The 21077-nt window shown below is 39.6% G+C and overlaps 2 protein-coding genes and 1 pseudogene across 9 annotated transcripts in view; 1 reads left to right on the top strand and 2 right to left on the bottom strand.

Annotated features, from left to right (window-relative positions):
* The window catches only part of CFAP20DC (CFAP20 domain containing), a 276608-nt gene that overhangs the window by 189004 nt on the left and 66527 nt on the right, over positions 1 to 21077 (top strand). The gene's annotated exons all lie outside the window — the stretch shown is intronic.
* On the bottom strand, positions 11149 to 11363 carry LOC132497711 (phosphatidylinositol N-acetylglucosaminyltransferase subunit Y-like; annotated as a pseudogene).
* LOC132497740 (protein preY, mitochondrial-like) lies at positions 11460 to 11804 on the bottom strand. Its single transcript, XM_060111197.1, has one exon. It carries the CDS (start codon positions 11802 to 11804, stop codon positions 11460 to 11462), a length of 345 nt encoding a protein of 114 aa, XP_059967180.1.

Genomic DNA, 21077 nt, shown 5'->3' with positions numbered 1-21077 from the left:
CCATTTTATTGGCATAGAGTTGCTTGTAGTAGTCTCTTAGGATGCTTTGTATTTCTGTGGTGTCTGTTGTAACTTCTCATTTTTCATTTCTAATTTTATTGATTTGAGTCCTCTCCATCATTTTCTTGGTGAGTCTGGCTAATGGTTTATCAATTTTGTTCATCTTCTCAAAGAACCAGCTTTTAGTTTTATTGATCTTTACTATTGTTTTGTTTGTTTCTATTTCATTTATTTCTGATCTGATCTTTATGATTTCTTTCCTTCTGCTAACTTTGGGTTTTGTTTGTTCTTCTTTCTCTAGTGCCTTTAGGTGCAAGTTTAGCTTGTTTATTTGAGATTTTTCTTGTTTCTTGAGGTAGGCTTGTATAGCTATAAACTTCCCTTTTAGAAATGCTTTTGCTGCATCCCATAGGTTTTGGGTCTTCGTGTTTTCATTGTCATTTGTCTCTAGGTAGTTTTTGATTTCCTCTTTGATTTCTTCAGTGATCTCATGGTTATTTAGTAACATATTGTTTAGCCTCCATGTGTTTGTGTTTTTTACGTTTTTTCCCGTGTAATTGATTTCTAATCTCATAACGTTGTGGTCAGAAAAGATGCTAGATATCATTTCAATTTTCTTAAATTTACAGAGACTTGATTTGTGACCCAAGATGTGATCTGTCCTGGAGAATGTTCCATGTGTACTTGAGAAGAAAGTGTAATCTGCTGTGTTTGGATGGAATGTCCTATAAATATCAATTAAATCTATCTGGTCCATTGTGTCATTTAAAGCTTCTGTTTCCTTATTTATTTTCATTTTGAATGATCTGTCCATTGGTGTAAGTGAGGTGTTAAAGTCCCCCACTATTATTGTATTACTGTTGATTTCCTCTTTGGTAGCTATTAACAGTTGCCTTATGTATTGTGGTGCTCCTATGTTGGGTTCATATATACTTATAATTGTTATAACTTCTTCTTGGATTGGTCCCTTGATCATTATGTAGTGTCCTTCCTTGTCTCTTGTAACATTCTTTATTTTAATGTCTATTTTATCTGATATGAACATTGCTACTCCAGCTTTCTTTTGATTTCCATTTGCATGGAATATCTTTTTCCATCCCCTCACTTTCAGTCTGTATGTGTCTCTAGGTCTGAAGTGGGTCTCTTGTGGACAGCATATATATGGGTCTTGTTTTTGTATCCATTCAGCAAGCCTGTGTCTTTTGGTTGGAGCATTTAATCCATTCACAGTTAAGGTAATTATCAATACTTCTCTTCTCTTGTGTTTCCCACTTAGAGAAGTTCCTTTAGCATTTGTTGTAGAGCTGGTTTGGTGGTGCTGAATTCTCTTAGCTTTTGATTGTCTGTTAAGCTTTTGATTTCTCCGTCAAATCTGAATGAGATCCTTGCTGGGTAGAGTAATCTTGGTTGTAGATTCTTCCCTTTCATCACTTTAAGTATATCATGCCACTCCCTTCTGGCTTGTAGAGTTTCCGCTGAGAAATCAGCTGTTAACCTTATGGGAGTTCCCTTGTATGTTATTTGTCGTTTTTCCCTTGCTGCTTTCAATAATTTTTCTTTGTCTTTAATTTTTACCAATTTGATTACTATGTGTCTCGGCGTGTTTCTCCTTGGGTTTATCCTGTATGGGACTTTCTGCGCTTCCTGGACTTGGGTGGCTATTTCCTTTCCCATGTTAGGGAAGTTTTCGACTATAATCTCTTCAAATATTTTCTTGGGTCCTTTTTCTCTCTCTTCTCCTTCTGGGACCCCTATAATGCAAATGTTGTTGCATTTAATGTGGTCCCAGAGGTCTCTTAGGCTGTCTTCATTTCTTTTCATTCTTTTTTCTTTATTCTGTTTCGCAGCAGTGACTTCCACCATTCTGTCTTCCAGGTCACTTATCCATTCTTCTGCCTCATTTATTCTGCTATTGGTTCCTTCTAGTATAGTTTTCATTTCAGTTATTGTATTGTTCATCTCTGTTTGTTTGTTCTTTAATTCTTCCAGGTCTTTGTTAAACATTTCTTGCATCTTCTCGATCTTTGCCTCCATTCTTTTTCCGAGGTCCTGGATCATCTTCACTTTCATGATTCTGAATTCTTTTTCTGGAAGGTTGCCTATCTCCACTTCATTTAGTTGTTTTTCTGGGGTTTTATCTTGTTCCTTCATCTGGTACATAGCCCTCTGCCTTTTCATCTTGTCTTTCTGTGAATGTGGTTTTTGTTCCACAGGCTGCAGGATTGTTGTTCTTCTTGCTTCTGCTGTCTGCCCTCTAGTGGATGAGGCTATCTAAGAGGCTTGTGTAAGTTTCCTGATGGGAGGGAGTGGTGGTGGGTAGAGCTGGCTGTTGCTCTGGTGGGCAGAGCTCAGTAAAACTTTAATCCGCTTGACTGCTGATGGGTGGGGCTGGGTTCCCTCCCTTTTGGTTGTTTGGCCTGAGGCAATCCAACACTGGACCCTACCCGGGCTCTTTGGTGGGGCTAATGGAGGACTCTCGGAGGGCTCACGCCAAGGAGTACTTCCCAGAACTTCTGTTGCCAGTGTCCTTGTCCTCCCAGTGAGACAGAGCCACCCGCCACCTCTGCAGGAGACCCTCCAACACTAGCAGGTAGGTCTGGTTCAGTCTTCCCTAGGGTCACTGCTCCTTCCCCTGGGTCCCGATGTGCACACTACTTTGTGTGTGCCCTCCAGGAGTGGAGTCTCTGTTTCCCCCAGTCCTGTCGAAGTCCTGCAATCAAATCCCACTAGCCTTCAAAGTCTGATTCTCTAGGAATTCCTCCTCCCGTTGCCAGACCCCCAGGTTGGGAAGCCTGACATGGGGCTCAGAACCTTCACTCCAGTGGGTGGACTTCTGTGATATAAGTGTTCTCCAGTCTGTGAGTCACCCACCCAGCAGTTATGGGATTTGATTTTACTGTGATTGCACCCCTCCTACCATCTCATTGTGGCTTCCCCTTTGTCTTTGGATTTGTGGTATCTTTTTTGGTGAGTTCCAGTGTCTTCCTGTCGATGATTGTCCCGCAGCTATTTGTGATTCTGGTGTTCTCACAAGAGGGAGTGAGAGCTCATCCTTCTGCTCCTCCATCTTGGTTCCATCCCCTTTCTATTGTCTTTTTAGACTCTATTTCATTTATTTCCACTCTCATCTTTATTATTTCCTTCCTCCTGCTAAGGTTGTACTTCATTTGTTCTTTTTTTTCCTAGTTCCTTTAGGTGTAAATTTAGATAGTTTATTTGAGATTTTTCTTATATGTTGAGGTAGGCCTGTATTGCTGTAAAATTCCCTCATAATACCGCTTTTGCTGCATCTCATAGATTTTGGTATATCATATTTTCATTTTCATTTGTCTTCAGGTAGTTTTAATTTCTTTTTTTATTTCTTTATTGACTCAGTGTTTATTCAGTTTCATCTTTTTCAATCTCCACATATTTGTGATTTTTCCAGCTTTCTTCGAATAGCTGATTTCTAGTTTCATACCATTGTGATCAGAGCTGATATTTCTTAAACATTTACTATGTGCCAGTCATTGTGCCAAGCCTTTTTCCATGAAGTGTTTCATTTAATTCTCACAGTGACCCTGAGAGGTAGAAACTAACACCATCCCCATTTTTCAGATAAGGAAAGTGAGGTTCAGAAGAGTTATATACACTTTGTTTAAGGACAACAGTTAGTTGGAGAGTCACAACTTGAACCCAGATTGTCTGAATCTAGAACAATAGTGCCTGTGTCCACCATGGCATGCTGCACAAACATGTGCTAAGTCATAAAAGTGATGGCCTTTCTTCAGGAAACATCCAAAGATAAAACTGAAATGTATTTTCCTCTTTATTTCTCATGCTTACGTACATTAGTGTATGTGTGTTTGTAAGAGAATAGTAAATCACTTAACCTAATGAAAATGGATCTGTCTTATGGTCATTTAGGATAGAAATGGTCAGTAATATTTTTGCATGTTTTTCATTTTTGAAAATATTTCTAAAGTGAATGTTCTTGTCCTACCCAAATGTAATTTTTTCTTTGGATATGCTAATAATTAGAATACAGCTAAGAAACTAACCTTACAGGTTTATTCTACAACAGTGTTTCACTTGACTGTAGTCAATACTGGGCTGCCAAAAACAAGTCTTTGAGAAGCATTCTAGTCCATTTTCCCCCTAATTTCTTTGCCACCACCTTCTATTAGATAGAATCTGTCATCCTATATCCAAAAGATTGTTCATTTTCAATCGTTTTATCTTTCTGTAGAAATAAAACCAGAGCATGAAAATCAGCTTGGGAGTCTCAGGCACAAATGAACTTTAAGTACCTGGGCACTCAGCAAAGTACACTGGCTGTGAAACATAGTGCTCTCTGCTAATACCAGGGAATAATGAAAGGAGGAAAGGGACCAAAGTTAGGAGAGGAGGCTTTCCCTCACCCATTCTCTTAATTTAAGAAGCTTTTAGGATAAGACAACTCCCCAAAACTACTTGGGTTATTTCAGGAGACCCTTCTAGAGCTGCTCACTGCAGATTACAAAGCACAAGGCTGACATGTGTGAGTATTCTACACAGGAGCCCTCTGAGATATTACTATTCCATTTTACAGCTAAGGAGACTGACAGAGCAGTCACTTCAATGGGAGAAAGGGAGAAGGAGCTTTATCTTTGATGAGGGGATAAAGGCACAAAGGCATTGCTTCCCTTTTGTGCAGAGAGGTTTGACTTCAGTGTCAAAGTTCAGGCTAAAAAAATTTACTCTCCAACAACCCATGTGGTCACTACAGTCTGTGGCTCACATTTGTAAATGTGATAATCTCAGTTTAATAGGATATAAAATTATTGAAGCCATCGGCATTCTTCCTCATTTCAAAGTAAATTTACAATGGGAATGAAGGGTTCTTAAAGAGACGCCATTCAAAAAAAAATTCATGGTCATAGTGAAAGCATTCTAATAATTGACATTCTCTCCACTTGATGTTTGCTGCCAAAAACCTGTGAAAACAAAGTTTCCTCAAAAGAGTGTTGTGTGCTTACTAATTCCACAAAGGGATTTTTCTTCAGATCCCAAAAAACCACAGGGTGACTTTTTAAAAAAAATAACTACTGAGATTTAATTCACACAGTATAGAAGTCAACTTTTTTCTTACAATATTTACAGAGTTGTGCAACCATCACTACTATCTAATTTTAGATCATTTTCATCACCCCAAAATAACCTCCATACCCATTAACAGTCATTCCTCATTCCCCCTTCCCCCCAAACTCCTGGCAACCACTAATGTACTTTTTTGTCACTAAGGATTTGCCTGTTCTGGACATTTCACGTAAATAGAATCATACAATATGTGGCCTTTTGTGTCTCACTTCTTTCATTTAACACTTTGTTTTCAGGGTCCATCCATGTTGTAGCATTTCATCCCTTTTTATGCAGGAATAATAATTTGATATATGGATATGCCATACTTGTTTATTCATTTATCTGTTGATAGGCAGTTGTTTCCACGTTTTGGCTGTTATGAATTGATGCTGATATGAACCTTCATATCAAAGTTTTTGTGTGGAGATATGTTTTCAGTCCTCTTTGGTATATACCTAGGAGTGGAATTGCTAGGTCATATGGAACTTTACATTTAACTTGTAACGAACTACCAAACTGTTTTCCAAAGTGTCTGTACCATTCTACAGTCCCACTAGCAATGGTGGGGGAGGGGAGGCAACTTCTCCACATCGTAATCAACACTTCTTATTGTCTCTCTTTTATTTAAGCCATCCTAGTGTGTGTGAAGTGGTATCTCATCGTAGTTTGGGTTTGTATTTCTCTGATCATTAAAGTTATTGAGCGTCTTTTCATGTGCTTATTAGCCATTTGTGTTTCTCCTTTGGAGAAATACCTATTCAAATCTTTTGCCTATTCTTTAATTGGATTTTTTTGTCTTTTTATTGTTCAGTTGTAAGAGTTTGGATACAAGTTCTTTGTCAGATATATGATATGCAAATATTTTCACTCATTCTCTAAGTTGTCTTTTCATTTCCTGATGGTGTCTTTTGAAGCTTAAAAGATTTTAATTTTGATTAAATCCTGTTTATATATTTTTTTCTATTACTTGTGCTTTTGGAATTATATCTAAGAAACTATTGCCTAATCCAAAGTCACAAAAATATACTCCTGTTTTCTTCTAAGAATTTTGTAGTTTTAGCTCTTAAATTTAATTCTATGATCATTTTGAGTTAATTTTTGTATATAGTGAGAGGTAGAGATTCAACTGCATTTTTGTGCATGTGGTTATTCAGTTGTGCGAGCACCACTGGTTGAAGGACTATTCCTTCCCTATTGAAATGTCTCACCACACTTTTTAAAAATCAGTTTACCCACACAAGTAAGGGTTTATCTCTGACCTCTCAATTCTATTTTATTTATCATATGTCTATCCTTATGCAGTACCACACTGTCTTAATTACTATAGTTTTATAGACTAGTTTTGAAATCAGGAAGAACTTTGTTCTTTCCTTTTTTTTTTTTTTTTTTTTGGCAGTATGCGGGCCTCTCACTGTTGTGGCCTCTCCCATTGTGGAGCACAGGCTCCGGACGCGCAGGCTCAGCAGCCATGGCTCACGGGCCCAGCTGCTCCGCAGCATGTGGGATCTTCCCAGACCGGGTCACTAACCCGTGTAACCTGCATCGGCAGGCGGACTCTCAACCACTGCGCCACCAGGGAAGCCCTGTTCTTTCTTATCTTGACTGTTTTTGCTATGCTGGGTCCCTTGCATTTCCATATGAATTTGCAGACCAGCTTATCAGTTTCAGGCAAAAAGACAGCTGGGGTAATTATAGTAATTCCCTTAAATCTATAGATCACTTTGAGGAATATTTTCATCTTAATAATATTGAGCCTTCCAATCCATAGGATGTCTTTCATTTATATGTGTTTAATTGCTTTCAGCAATATTTTATAGTTTTCAGTGTACAAGTCTAGCACTTCTTTTCTTAAATTTATTCCTATTATATTCTTTTTGATGATACGGTGAATGTAATTTTTTCTTAATTTCATTTTTTGATTTGTTCATTGCTAGTGTGTAGAAATACAATTGATTTTTTTCCCTTTTTTTTAACATCTTTATTGGAGTATAATTGTTTTACAATGGTGTGTTAGTTTCTGCTATATAACAAAATGAATCAGCTATACATATACATTTATCCACATATCTTGTCCCTCTTGCATCTCCCTCCCACCCTCCCTATCCCACCCCTCTAGGTGGACACAAAGCACCTCGCTCATCTCCTTGTGCCATGAGTCTGCTTCCCACTAGCTATTGGTTTTTCATTTGGTAGTGTATATACGTCCATACCACTCTCTCACTTCGTCCCAGCTTACCCTTCCCCCTCCGCCTGTCCTCAGGTCCATTCTCTACGTCTGCATCTTTATTCCTGGCCTGCCCCTAGGTTCTTCAGAACCTTTTTTTTTTTTTTTTTTAGATTCCATATATATATGTTAGTATACAGTATTTGTTTTTCTCTTTCTTACTTACTTCACTCTGTATGACATACTCTAGGTCCATCCATCTCACTACAAATAACTCAATTTCGTTTCTCTTTATGGCTGAGTAATATGCCATTGTATATATGTGCCACATCTTCTTTATCCATTCATCTGTCTATGGACACTTAGGTTGCTTCCATGTCCTGGCTATTGTAAATAGAGCTGCAGTGAACATTGTGGTACATGACTCTTTTTGAATTATGGTTTTCTCAGGGTATATGCCCAGTAGTGGGACTGCTGGGTTGTATGGTAGTTCTATTTTTAGCTTTTTAAGGAACCTCCATACTGTTCTCCATATTTGCTGTACCAATTTACATTCCCACCAACAGTGCAAGAGGGTTCCCTTTTCTCCACACCCTCTCCAGCATTTATTGTTTGTAGATTTTTTGATGATGGCCAATATGACAGGTGTGAGGTGATATCCCACTGTAGTTTTGATTTGCATATCTCTAATGATTAGTGAGGTTGAACATACTTTCACGTATTTGTTGGCAATCTATATATCTTCTTTAGAGAAATGTCTGTTTATGTCTTCTGCCCATTTTGGGATTGGGTTGTTTATTTTTTTTTTTGATATTGAGCTGCATGAGCCGCTTGTATATTTTGGAGATTAATCCTTTGTCAGTTGCTTCATTTGCAAATATTTTCTCCCATTCTGAGAGAGAATGTTTATGGTTTCCTTTGCTATGCAAAAGCTTTTAAGTTTCATTACGTCCCATTTGTTTATTTTTGTTTTTATTTCCATTTCTCTAGGAGGTGGGTCAGAAAGGATCTTGCTGTGATTTATGTCATAGAGTGTTCTGCCTATGTTTTCCTCTAAGAGTTTTGTAGCATCCTGCCTTACATTTAAGTCTTTAATCCATTTTGAGTTTATTTTTGTGTATGGTGTTAGGGAGTGTTCTAATGTCATTCTCTTACATGTAGCTGTCCGGTTTTCCCAGCACCACTTATTGAAGAGGCTGTCTTTTCTCCATTGTATATTCTTGCCTCCTTTATCAAAGATAAGGTGACCATAAGTGAGTGGATTTATTTCTGGGCTTTCTATCCTGTTCCATTGATCTATATTTCTCTTTTTGTGCCAGTACCATACTATCTTGATTACTGTAGCCTTGTACTATAGTCTGACATCATAGAGCCTGATTCCTCCAGCTCCGTCAGAGGAGAAACTTGATACGATTTCAATTTTCTTAAATTTACCAATGCTTGATATTTGACCCAAGATATGATCTATCCTGGAGAATGTTCCATGAGCACTTGAGAAGAATGTGTATTCTGTTGTTTTTGGATGGAATGTCTATAAATATCAATTAAGTCCATCTTGTTTAATGTATCATTTAAAGCTTGTGTTTCCTTATTTATTTTCATTTTGGATGGTCTGTCCATTGGTGAAAGTGGGCTTTTAAGTCCCCTACTATGATTATGTTACTGTCGATTTCCCCTTTTATGGCCTTATGTATTGAGGTGCTCCTATGTTGGGTGCATAAATATTTACAATTGTTATATCTTCTTCTTGGATTGATCCCTTGATCATTATGTAGTGTCCTTCTTTGTCTCTTGTAATAGTCTTTGTTTTAAAGTCTATTTTATCTGATATGAGAATTGCTACTCTAGCTTTCTTTTGATTTACATTTGCATGGAATATCTTTTTCCATCCCCCCACTTTCAGTCTGTATGTGTCCCTAGGTCTGAAGTGGGTCTCTTGTAGACAGCATATATACGGGTCTTGTTTTTGTATCCATGCAGCCAGTCTATGTCTTTTGGTTGGAGCATTTAATCCATTTACATTTAAGGTAATTATCGATATGTATGTTCCTATTACCATTTTCTTAATTGTTTTGGGTTTATTTATTTATTTTGGTAACAGCTTTATTGATATACAAGTCACATAGCATACAATTCAACCATGTACATTGTACGACTCAATGGATTTAGTATAGTCACAGAATCGTGCAATCATTGCCACAGTCGATTTCAGAATACAGTGCTTATTTTATCAGCAAAATTCTTTCGTTTACACTGACCATAGTGAGATTTATAGCAAATTAAAAAGAAAAATATTGACATTTCAGGAAATGATGGGTACCTCTATTATCTTTCATGTTATTTTATATTGCCATAGAGGAGGGTTTTTTGTTTGTTTGTTTGTTTGTTTGCTGCATTGGGTCTTTATTGCTGCACACTGGCCTTCTCTAGTTGCAGCAAGTGGGAGCTACTCTTCATTGTGGTGTGCAGGCTTCTCATTGCGGTGGCTTCTCTTGTTGTGGAGCACGGGCTCTAGGCGTGCGGGCTTCAGTATTTGCACCACGTGTGCTCAGTAGTTGTGGCATGCAGGCCCTAGAGTGGGTGGGCTTCAGTAGTTGTGGCGCACAGGCTTAGTTGCTCTGCGGCGTGTGGGATCTTCCCGGACCAGGGCTTGAACCCGTGTCCTCTGCATTGGCAGGCAGATTCTTAACCACTGTGCCACCAGGGAAGTCCTTGCCATAGAGTAGTTTTTAAAACATGACTTGTACTACAGTATATATATTGAATTAATGCAACAGAAAACACATCCAACCTCTTGTTTTGTCTTTTGAAGAGGAAGAATCGCTATATAAAGGTTCTGTTAAACTACTTTAAGGTTCTATTAAGAATCAGTTAAGGTTATATTCAGTTCTTAGGTTTCTTTAGGGTAACTACTGAAATATTTATGTTATACTTCTGAAAGAGTTATTGTACTAATCAATCTTGTTGAAAGTTCTGGAAAATCAGGAACTATTAACGTGTAAAATGCTCATGCCCTTAGTAGTGCTATTTAAATAGGTCTCCTATGGCAGGAAAATAAACTGAAATGTGCCCCAAAACATAGCCCTCAACTCAGTAGGACACAATCAGCTATTTGCAAATCTTTCAACCCCACCTCTACCTCCAGAGGCACGTACTTTCCTGGGAAATTATTCTATTTTGGCTATTATGTGTCTCTCTAAATATTCTAAGTTTAAAATTTAGAATATTTTACACTTTCTCTTCCTTAGAATCACACTCTAGTGACCAAAGGGGATAAAAACCTCACAAAACTACAAATTGTTTTCTGGAAAGTGTCAATATCTTATTTTCTTATTATTAATGTAAGCATGTGATGCCGAAGAAATGAAGGTAATTTTACAAACTCAGAATTTTGGCAAATACATGAAGTTTCCATTTTATTACAGTTTTATACCACATTAGTTCAAATGCATTTCTCTACAACTACCCCAACAGAGCTCCTCTGGAATTATTTCTGTCATCCTTAACATGTGACTTTACCAGACTCTGAATGTAAAATAAACATATAAGATTTCAGATTAGTAACTCTTAATTATGAATGGGATAAGAAATAATGTCATCAGATGATGGCTGGGGCTATTAATTTCCAACAAGACACTTTGTTGAAATGTTTCTCCTGATACCCCAGGTATAAATAAGAACCTTCAGAAAACAAGGGCAGAACCAAAGTACAATAAAGAAGCCTCTGCAGCTTAAGCCTCCCCTAGTCCTAAACCTCTGACAGAAGCTAGGCAAAGCATCTTTCTTGCAAATTAAGTGGGTGTCCAGTATTTCCATGTAGTTGAGCTTTCAGAGGTAGACACTCAAGCATATCATTAGGATATACCATCTTGGCTCTGGTTGTATTAATTATACCTGGAAAGTTTAATACCCATCCAGGTCCAAAGGTGGAAGAAACATAAACGGGTACGGTGATCGGCAAGAGCAGACTGTAAAAGCACAGGCTGGTTGTGCTAGTGCAGCCCTGTGGGAAGTTTTCTTCCACAGAGGCCGAGTGTAACAGCCCTGCTAACGAGACCAACGGAATAAGGACAGTCAACATAGGAAGAGACAGAAACATTCTTCTCCTCCACTTATTACCCTCCACTCTGACTCTTTAAAAGGTGGATGGTATTTAGAAAATTTAGTTGTGTGTGTTGTCGTTTTTAAGTATGATCTAATGCTGCTCCATTTCTTCTTGCTTCTTATTTTGATGTGTCATCCTAGCTGCGTGTGGTATCATATTAGGAATCCCATCAATAATTGGATAGGCTCTTCCTAACTCTTCGTTAATCAGTTCATTTGTCGATGCTTCATATCGGAGCGGCTTATTGGAGAGCGGGCACACCAGGAACTCCAGCAGCGCTGGGTCGAAGGTGCAGGGCGGTTCCCGCGTCCGCTCACTCTGGTCTGGGGACGGCCGCGGCACCGACGTGTGCACACACCTCTGGGCGACCGCGGGTGGCTGTGCGCGTGTCCCCCACAGCACTGAGGCGAACCGGCCACAAACTCTGCACGGCATGGCCTGGCAGCCCGCAACCGGGCCTCTGAGCGCCTGTGTGGGTTTATTATTGTAGGTCTTTTCCTTCTCTTGTGTTTTCTGCCTAGAGAAGTTCCTTTAGCATTTGTTGTAAAGCTAGTTTGGTGGTGCTGAATTCTCTTAGCTTTTGCTTGTCTGTAAAGCTTTTAATTCTCTGTGAAATCTGAATGAGATCCTTGCTGGGTAGAGTAATCTTGGTTGTAGGTTTTTCCCTTTCATCACTTTAAATATGTCCTGCCACTCCCTTCTGGCTTGCAGAGCTTCTGCTGAAAGATCAGCTATTAACCTTATGGGGATTCCCTTGTATGTTATTTGTTGCTTTTTAATTTTTTTTCTTTGTACTTAATTTTTGATGGTTTGATTAATATGTGTCTTGGCATGTTTCTCCTTGCATTTATCCTGTATGGGACTCTCTGTGCTTCCTGGACTTGATTGATTATTTCCTTTCCCATATTAGGGAATTTTCAACTATAATCTCTTCAAATATTTTCTCAGTCCCTTTTCTTTTCTCTTCTTTTTCTGGAACCTCCATAATTTAAATATTGGTATGTTTAATGTTGTCCCAGAGGTCTCTGAGACTGTCGTCAATTCTTTTCATTTTTTTTTCTTTTTTCTGCTCTGAGGTAGTTATTTCCACTATTTTATCTTCTAGGTCACTTATCCGTTCTTCTGCCTCAGTTATTCTGCTATTGATTCCTTCTAGAGAATTTTAAATTTCATTTATTGTGTTGTTCATCATTGTTTGTTTGCTGTTTAGTTCTTCTAGGTCCTTGTTAAATGTTTCCTGTATTTTCTCCATTCTATTTCCAAGAGTTTGGATCATCTTTACTATCATTACTCTGAATTCTTCTTCAAGTAGACTGCCTATATCATCTTCATTTGTTTGGTCTGGTGGGTTTTTACCTTGCTCTTTCATCTGCTGTGTATTTCTCTGTCTTCTCATTTTGCTTAACTTACAGTGTTTGGGGTCTCCTTTTCGCAGGGTGCAGGTTCATAGTTCCTGTTATTTTTGGTGTCTGCCCCCAGTGGGTAAGGTTTGTTTAGTGGGTTGTGTAGGCTTCCTGGTGGAGGGGACTGGTGCCTGTGTTCTGGTGGATGAGGCTGGATCTTGTCTTTCTGGTGGGCAGGACCACGTCTGGTAGTGTGTTTTGGGGTGTCTGTGAACTTATGATTTTAGGCAGCCTCTCTGCTAATGGGTGGGGTTGTGTTCCTGTCTTGCTAGTTGATTGGCATGAGGTGTCCAGCACTGGAGCTTGCTGGTCGTTGAGTAGATCTGGGTTTTAGCATTGAGGTGGAGATCTCTGGGACAGCTTTCACCGTTTGATATTATGTGGGACCCAGAGGTCTCTGGTGGACCAATTGTCCTGAACTCAGGTCTCCCATATCAGAGGCTCAGGCCTGACACCCAGCCTGAGCACCAAGACCCTGTCAGCCACACAGCTCAGAAGAAAAGGGAGAAAAAAGAAAGAAAGAAAGAAAAAATAATAAATTAAAATAAAGTTATTAAAATAAAATATTGAAAGAAAGAAAGAAGAGAGCAACGAAACCAAAAACCAAATCCACCAATGCTAACAAGAGCTAAAAACTATACTAAAAAAAAAAATATGGACAGACAGAACCCTAGGACAAATGGTAATAGCAAAGCTATACAGACAAAATCACACGAAGAAGCATACACATACACACTCACAAAAAGAGAAAAAGGATAAATATATATATATATATATATATATATATATGAATGGAAGAGAGCAACCAAATCAATAAACAAATCTACCACTTATAATAAGCTCTAAATACTAAACTAAGATAAACATAAAACCAGAAACAAATTAGATGCAGAAAGTCTACAGTTGTTCCCAAAGTCCACCGCCTAAATTTTGGGATGATTCGTTGTCTATTCAGGTATTCCACAGATGCAGGGTACATCAAAATGATTGTGGAGATTTAATCTGCTGCTCCTGAGGCTGCTGGGAGAAATTTCCATTTCTCTTTGTTTGCCCAGCTCCTGGGCTTCAGCTGTGGATTTGGCCCTGCCTCTGCGTGCAGGTCACCTGAAGGCATCTGTTCCCCGCCCAGACAGGACGGGGTTAAAGGAGCAGCTGATTTGGGGGCTCTGGCTCACTCAGGCCTGGGAGAGGGAGGGGTACAGAATGCGGGGCGAGCCTGCGGCGGCAGAGGCCAGCGTGATGTTGCAACAGCCTGAGGTGCACCGTCTGTTCTCCTGGGGAAGTTGTCACTGGATCACTGGACCCTGGCAGTGGCGGGCTGCACAGGCTCCCAGGAGGTGAGGTGTGGATAGTGACCTGTGCTTGCACACAGGCTTCTTGGTGGCTGCAGCAGCAGCCTTAGCGTCCCATGCCTGTCTCTGGTGTCTGCACTAATAGCTGCGGCTCGCGCCCATCTCTGGAGCTCGTTTAGGTTGTGCTCTGAATCCCCTCTCCTCGTGCACCCCGAAACAGTGGTCTCTTGCCTCTTCAGCAGCTCCAGATGTTTTCCCGGACTCCCTCCTGGCTAGCCATGGCGCACTAGCCCCCTTCAGGCTGTGTTCACGCCACCAACCCCAGTCCTCTCCCTGGGATCTGACCTCCAAAGCTGGAGCCTCAGCTCCCAGCCCTCACCCCCACCCACTGGTGGGTGAGCAGACAAGCCTCTCGGGCTGGTGAGTGCCGGTCAGCACCGATCCTCTGTGTAGGAATCTCTCCGCTTTGTCCTCTGCACCCCTGTTGCTGTGCTCTCCTCCGTGGCTCCGAAGCTTCCCCCCTCCACCACCCCCTGTCTCCGCCAGTGAAGGGGCTTCCTAGTGTGCGGAAACCTTTCCTCCTTCACAGCTCCCTCCCAGAGGTGCAGGTCCCGTCACTATTCTTTTGTCTCTGTTTTTTCTTTTTTCTTTTGCCCTATCCAGGTATGTGGGGAGTTTCTTGCCTTTTGGGAAGTCTGAGGTCTTCTGCCAGCGTTCAGTAGGTGTTCTGTAGGAATTGTTCCACGTGTAGATGTATTTTTTATGTATTTGTGGGGAGGAAGGTGACTTCACATCTTACTCCTCTGCCATCTTGAAGGTCCCTCCATACAATTGATTTTTAAATTGATTTTGTATCTTGGATTCTTGCTGAACATTTATTAGTTCTAATAGTGTTTTGTGAATTCCTTTGGATTTTCTATATACAAGATCATGTCATTGCAGATTGAGATAGTTCTACTTCCTTTCCAATCTGGATGTTTTTTATTTCTTCTTCTAACTTAATTGCATCCACAAACTGCAGGGCTTTTAAAATAAATTTATTTATTTTATTTATTTATTTTTGGCTTAGTTGGGTCTTCATTGCTGCGCGCAGGCTTTCTCTAGTTGCGGCGAGCGGGGCTGCTCTTCGTTGTGGTGCGCAGGCTTCTCATTGTGGCGGCTTCTCTTGCTGCAGAGCACAGGTTCTAGGCACTCAGGCTTCAGTAGTTGTGGCACGAGGGCTCTAGACACAGGCTCAGTAGTTGTGGCACACGGGCTTAGTTGCTCCGAGGCATGTGGGATCTTCCCAGACCAGGGCCCAAACCTGTGTCCCCTGCATTGGCAGGCAGATTCTTAACCACTGCACCACCAGGGAAGTCCCCACAAATCAGATTTAATTTCAATAAAAACCTCTTTTTCTTTCAATATATATAAGATTTAATACTTAATAGTGTGGCCCCAGTATTGAATTGTAACACAGGCCTGATGAGCTCAGACAGGCCTAGAAAGATTCTACTGGTATGACTCAAAAGAATTGTGCTTGATGCAAGAAGAAAATTTTGAGAATTCTCCTGGAACTAGAAGTCCATTTAATATTAATATGAATGCAGGTGTGAAATTACCTTTGCTGGCTAGCATCATAGTCCCTATATGTAGAGTTCTGATATGTATGGAGGTTCTACCACCTAAGCTAGGTTTCTAAAATAAAGGACCTCCAGGTGATGGAGTATACTTATTCTCGTTCTACTTCTGAATAAGTAAGAGCATCTCCTCTTCTGTTGACAGCTTATCAGGTCAGGTATTCTCCCAGCTGCTAGAGATACACTGACCAATGTCAGTGATGAAGCCTCTCTCCTCAGGGAGCTTATATCTGTTGGAAGACACAGGAAACAAATAAACAAGTGCATACAGTGATTATAAACTTTATACGATAAAGACTTGGGAAGGAAAAAACTGGGTGATATAATAGAGTGGTAGGATGGATAGAATTGTGGGCACTTTACCTAGTAAATGACTGAGTAGGTTACATTTGAGGTGAGAGCTAAAGTTTAAGATGAAGGCAGCCATGCAGAGAACTAGAGGATAATGTTTTAGGCATCAGGAACAGCAGGTACAAAGCTCCTAAAATGGGCATCTTGAGGAATAAAGGAGGCCCGTGTAGGTGGGAAAAGTAGAAGAGGGTGACATCAGAGAGGTAAACAGGCCCAGATCATGTAAGGTCAGGAAGGACATGGTGAAGAGGGTGGCCTTTATTCCAAATGCAATGGTAAGTCTTTGAAGGTTATTAAGCAAGGCAATGACATTTATATTCAAAAAGTCTCCTCTGGCTGCATCCAGAATGGATTCAATAGGGCAGGCATAGAAGCAGGGAAGGCAATTGAGGCATTACTCTGATAGTTCAGAGTGGAGATGAAGAGACATAGCAGATTACTGGACTAATGGGGAAGTAGGACTGACAGGATGTAAGAAAGAAGAAACAGGCAGAATCAAGGATGATGCTTAGGTTTAGGACTTGAGTAACCAGACAGATGGTCATGTCATTTACTGGGCTGTGGCAGACTGGATGTGTCTGAGCCATCAACCTAGGCATCAAGGTACCACAATCAGGAATTGTAAGTGAACATCCCATTGAAAATCTGTGCTCTCGCAAAGTGCCAACGTGAAGCAACTTTATGACAGAAGAAAAATGAAGGCTGTTACAAAAGGAGGTGCAAGAAAATTGTCTTCCTAATCCCCTAATATGGAAGAGTACTAGTAATTTTTAAGAAACGCTTACTGAAATTGATTTGCTAACTGCTTGGTAAACTTCTTTCTTGCAATGTTTTATTCATATCTTAATAGAGTTCTCTATTATTAAGTTCAAATATTTTTAATTAAGAAAGAAGTACAGCCCTCTGGGTAGTATTGCAATCATATAGATAGCTGGTAATTAAACTTTTCCACATGTATAACTGCATTCAAATAATTTTGAATGAATCATTTTAAACCTGCAGATGTTGTTATGTGCACCTTTAAACAAATAAACAAGACATATATAACAGTCTTTGTGGTTCCAGAAAAAAGTTGGAGTTTTTGAAGAATTGTTATTTTCATAAGAATGACAAAATATGCTACCAATTACAAATTCAGGTATTCTCTTTAGAAAAAAAGACATGACTTTTTATAGGAAAAACATTGTAAAATACATGTAACTTTTTAGTTTAATTTTCACATTTCCATGTTTGAAAATCAGAACTGAATTATGGAAAGACACTTTTAAAGATATTTTAGGCCATGGTATGATGTGAGCAAATTTTTTTCTTAATCATCAAGCCTTTTTTTTTTTGGATAATAAAAAAGGATTAGTTTCATCACCTCCCTGATGAACTTGAGCCCAGTATTGGCGCAGTGAATGTCTATCATCATATATTTTTTAAGTTATAAAAGTTTACTATTCAATGCAATTTATGCTCAACAAACTTAGAGAAAAATGAATTTGTAAGTTATTTTAGGGTTCTAAAGGCATTATTCCATTACATAAATTTCTGCATTTTCTAGGGTATATAATACTCTTTGTTCAAAGTGATGCCATCTTTCTCTCTTTGAATTTGCCACTCAAGTATGCTATTTACAGCTGTCTTTCTAACAATACTGCATTGTTTGAAGAATTCATAAATGTCTTTCTCACCCCTGACTTGCTTCAGCTACAACAGTATTCCATTGTTGCAAAAGACCTGTGTCAGGGTCAGGTTGCCTTGTATATTATACATCACCCTGGCCCAATTGGGGAGGTTCACTTAGGGGTGACGCTCCCTCCTTCAGCAGCTTCCACCACAGATGCCCACCGACCTCATGCTGCCCTGATCCTTCCCTTTGCTGCCCTCAAGGCCTTCCCCTAACAGGGCCCTGTGTCATGTCTATCCACATTTTCATTCTTCGGAACTGAGAAGTCAGGAGCAGTGGGCACCGTGGTTCAGAGCACCAGCTCAAATCAGACAGACCTGATTTGAGTCCTAGCTTCGCTGCTTTTTACTTATGTGACCATGGACACATTTCTTAACCTCTTTGAGCCTTGGTTATGTCATATGTAAACTTGGAGAAAATAACAATACTTATTCCATAGGTTTGTTGTGAGTATTCAATGAGATAGTACACGTAGAACTAGTATCCCATAGTCCAACAGGATATTTTCTTGTACTTATTTATGAGTAGTTAGAATTGTAAACCAGTATGCCTGGCATTCTAAAACAAACCTTTCAATTTCAATCAAATTCTAGAAACTAATTATTGAGATTGTTCAATAAGTGATAACTATATATGCTTCTTGTCCTCTGCTTATCCAGTGTTAACGTAAGAGTAAATTAGGGCTTCCCTGGTGGTACAGTGGTTGGGAGTCCGCCTGCCGATGCAGGGGACATGGGCTCGTGCCCCGGTCTGGGAGGATCCCATATGCTGCCGCGGAGCAGCTGGGCCCGTGAGCTACGGCTGCTGAGCCTGCGCGTCCGGAGCCTGTGCTCCGCAACGGGAGAGGCCACAACAGTGAGAGGCCCGAGTACTGCAAAAAAAAAAAAAAAAAAAAAAAGAGTGAATTAATGGGTCACTTCTTCCAGGTAACATGTTGATATTTTTTCAAGGATACACTGAAGAGAGAAAAATATTTAGAAGCAGGATGTGATGTCTCTCCAGTCATTCCTCAGAGACCACCCTCGATGTACTTGCCATGTTCCCAGAACTAAACTGTAGGTGTGTAGCTTCATGATTGATGGAGTGAATTGAACTTGGGCAGGACTGACAGCATTTCATAAACCACACTGTTAATCATGGGAAGAATATTTCATTTATTAAATTGGACATTCCTGCCAATTAATAGTCTTTGGAAAATGAGTCTGATATTTGATATTTTGTTGAAACTGCACTCTTTCCTTGTCTCTGAAAAAACAAGGTCATTATCTCAGTCTTATCTGTCAGTGCACTGCTGGGTATATTGCTGAAGCTATAGAACTTGGTGATTAAATAACATTTGTGTCACCAGTAAAAGTATTTGAATTAGGCATAGAAATTTCCCAGGTGGAACTCACTCCTAGCCCTCTGCCTTCTTTCTGAATATTTTTCTGTCTGAACTGCTGCTGATACTACAGGGTGGTTTGTTTCTTTCACTTTCTTTGTATCTAGTGTCTAATTTAGTTATCCACCAAGGCAAAATGGTCTAGAATAGACGTATGTTAAAATAATTTAAATGGAATTGTGGTTTAAAATCCATGTGATGGGGCTTCCCTGGTGGCGCAGTGGTTAAGAGTCTGCCTGCCGATGCAGGGGACGCGGGTTCGTGCCCCGGTCCGGGAAGATCCCACATGCTGCTGAGCAGCTGGGCCCGTGAGCCATGGCCGCTGAGCCTGCATGTCCAGAGCCTGTGCTCCGCAACAGGAGAGGCCACAGCAGTGAGAGGCCCGTGTACCGCAAATAAATAAATAAATAAATAAAATAAAATAAAATAAAATCCAGGTGATGATATGGAATTGCAAGAGTTATTAGGACATTTTGATATCTCCATTTCTGAGTAGTTAGTTATGCAAACAATATGCCAGTTACTCTGATGAAGAGGAGCAGTTTCAAATTCTCAAAAGTTTCAGAAATTGTAGCTAGAAAGTCTTGACAAAAATTAAGAGACTATCAGAAGTATGAATCAATGAAAATACGTTAGTGGTTTAACCAACACACTGTGGCGTTTCATTGTCAGTTCTCCAGTATTCCAATGCTAAGGCTAGCATCCTACTAATCAAATGTTTATGGAAGAAATCCATCTTCTTTGATGTCTTGTTCTTCCTAATTTTAAAGAGGAGCAAGTCAAATTTGTCATTTTCCTTCTTTATGTAAGAGGTACTAGGCTATTTTCTAAACACATTGAGATTGAGGTCTTTGATTAAGAACCTTGTTTGTGGCTTTTAAGTATTTGGAGTACTTGCCATGTGCCAGGCCCTCTACAAGGTGTCCCATACTATCTCCAGTCTCCATTTTCACCCCTCATGAGAGGCCTTACTTTTTTGAAAGATAAGGAAGGAGAGAGGTTTAGCTTGTTCACATATAAGTGACAAGGCAGAGTATCAAACCCAGGAGATCTGGCCAGAAAAGCCTGTGTACCTTCTACCACACTGGCCCATCACCCTTAGTTAAAGACCACTGAAAAAATTCTGTGATTATGTGGCAATGTAACTTCTATTGCCACTTGAAGCTTTGCAGTATTTTAATGTGCAGAAGCATGCACAGATGTTGGTAATCTGTTGTTAATGTTTTACAACCAGTTTTATATTCTAAACAGTTCAAACTTACTTAAAAGTTATCATCTTCCCACTCCAGAAGCATCAGTTGGCTTGCCTCTGCTATTTTCATCTCTGTAAGCAGTATCAGTAATTGTTTTCCTCCTGGTTCTTTAAATAATATTTTAAACTACCACTTATTGAATGGCTACTGTGCTTGTCCCATGTATAAGGCTACACTTCACCTTGTAGATGGCATATCCTTGAGTATAATATAAAACCTGTTCAATTTGGTTTTACTAGATTCCTTCTAGTCTATTATTCTTAGACTCAGAAGATAGATGCTGGAAAATTACAAATTGTTTATCAGCTCACTTTAAGGTTAATAAGAGATCAGCTACGTTTGTCAGAGAATTCTTTCTGAAAATTAGCAAGCTGACTACCAAGGCAAAATGTATGGAAGTATATTTCTTTTTAGGTCATGGATTAAAAGAGTACTCTATACAAATATAGCACATAAATATAAAGATCTTTTTCTTTAAATCTTTTCGTGCCAAGAAAGAGAGAGCCACATAAGATAGATAGCTATCGCTTTGCAAGGAATTTTGCCACTATTGGATTTAATTAGCCAACAGTTCTTTACCTGAGACATTTTGAGAGATTATTATTCATGAATAATGAAGTATGGATTGAGTCAAGGGTTGTGAAGTGTCTCCAGGTCACATGCTGAAATGTTTGTGACAGACATTTCAGAGGCAACATTGGGTCTGGTTAAGCCTATGTCCACGTGAACACTTTTAA

The sequence above is a fragment of the Mesoplodon densirostris genome, chromosome 10 (genome assembly GCF_025265405.1).
Source record: "Mesoplodon densirostris isolate mMesDen1 chromosome 10, mMesDen1 primary haplotype, whole genome shotgun sequence".
Taxonomy (NCBI): Eukaryota; Metazoa; Chordata; class Mammalia; order Artiodactyla; family Ziphiidae; genus Mesoplodon; species Mesoplodon densirostris.
The sequence above is the reverse complement of the archived record's forward strand: the minus strand, read 5'-3'. Positions and strand labels throughout refer to the sequence as shown.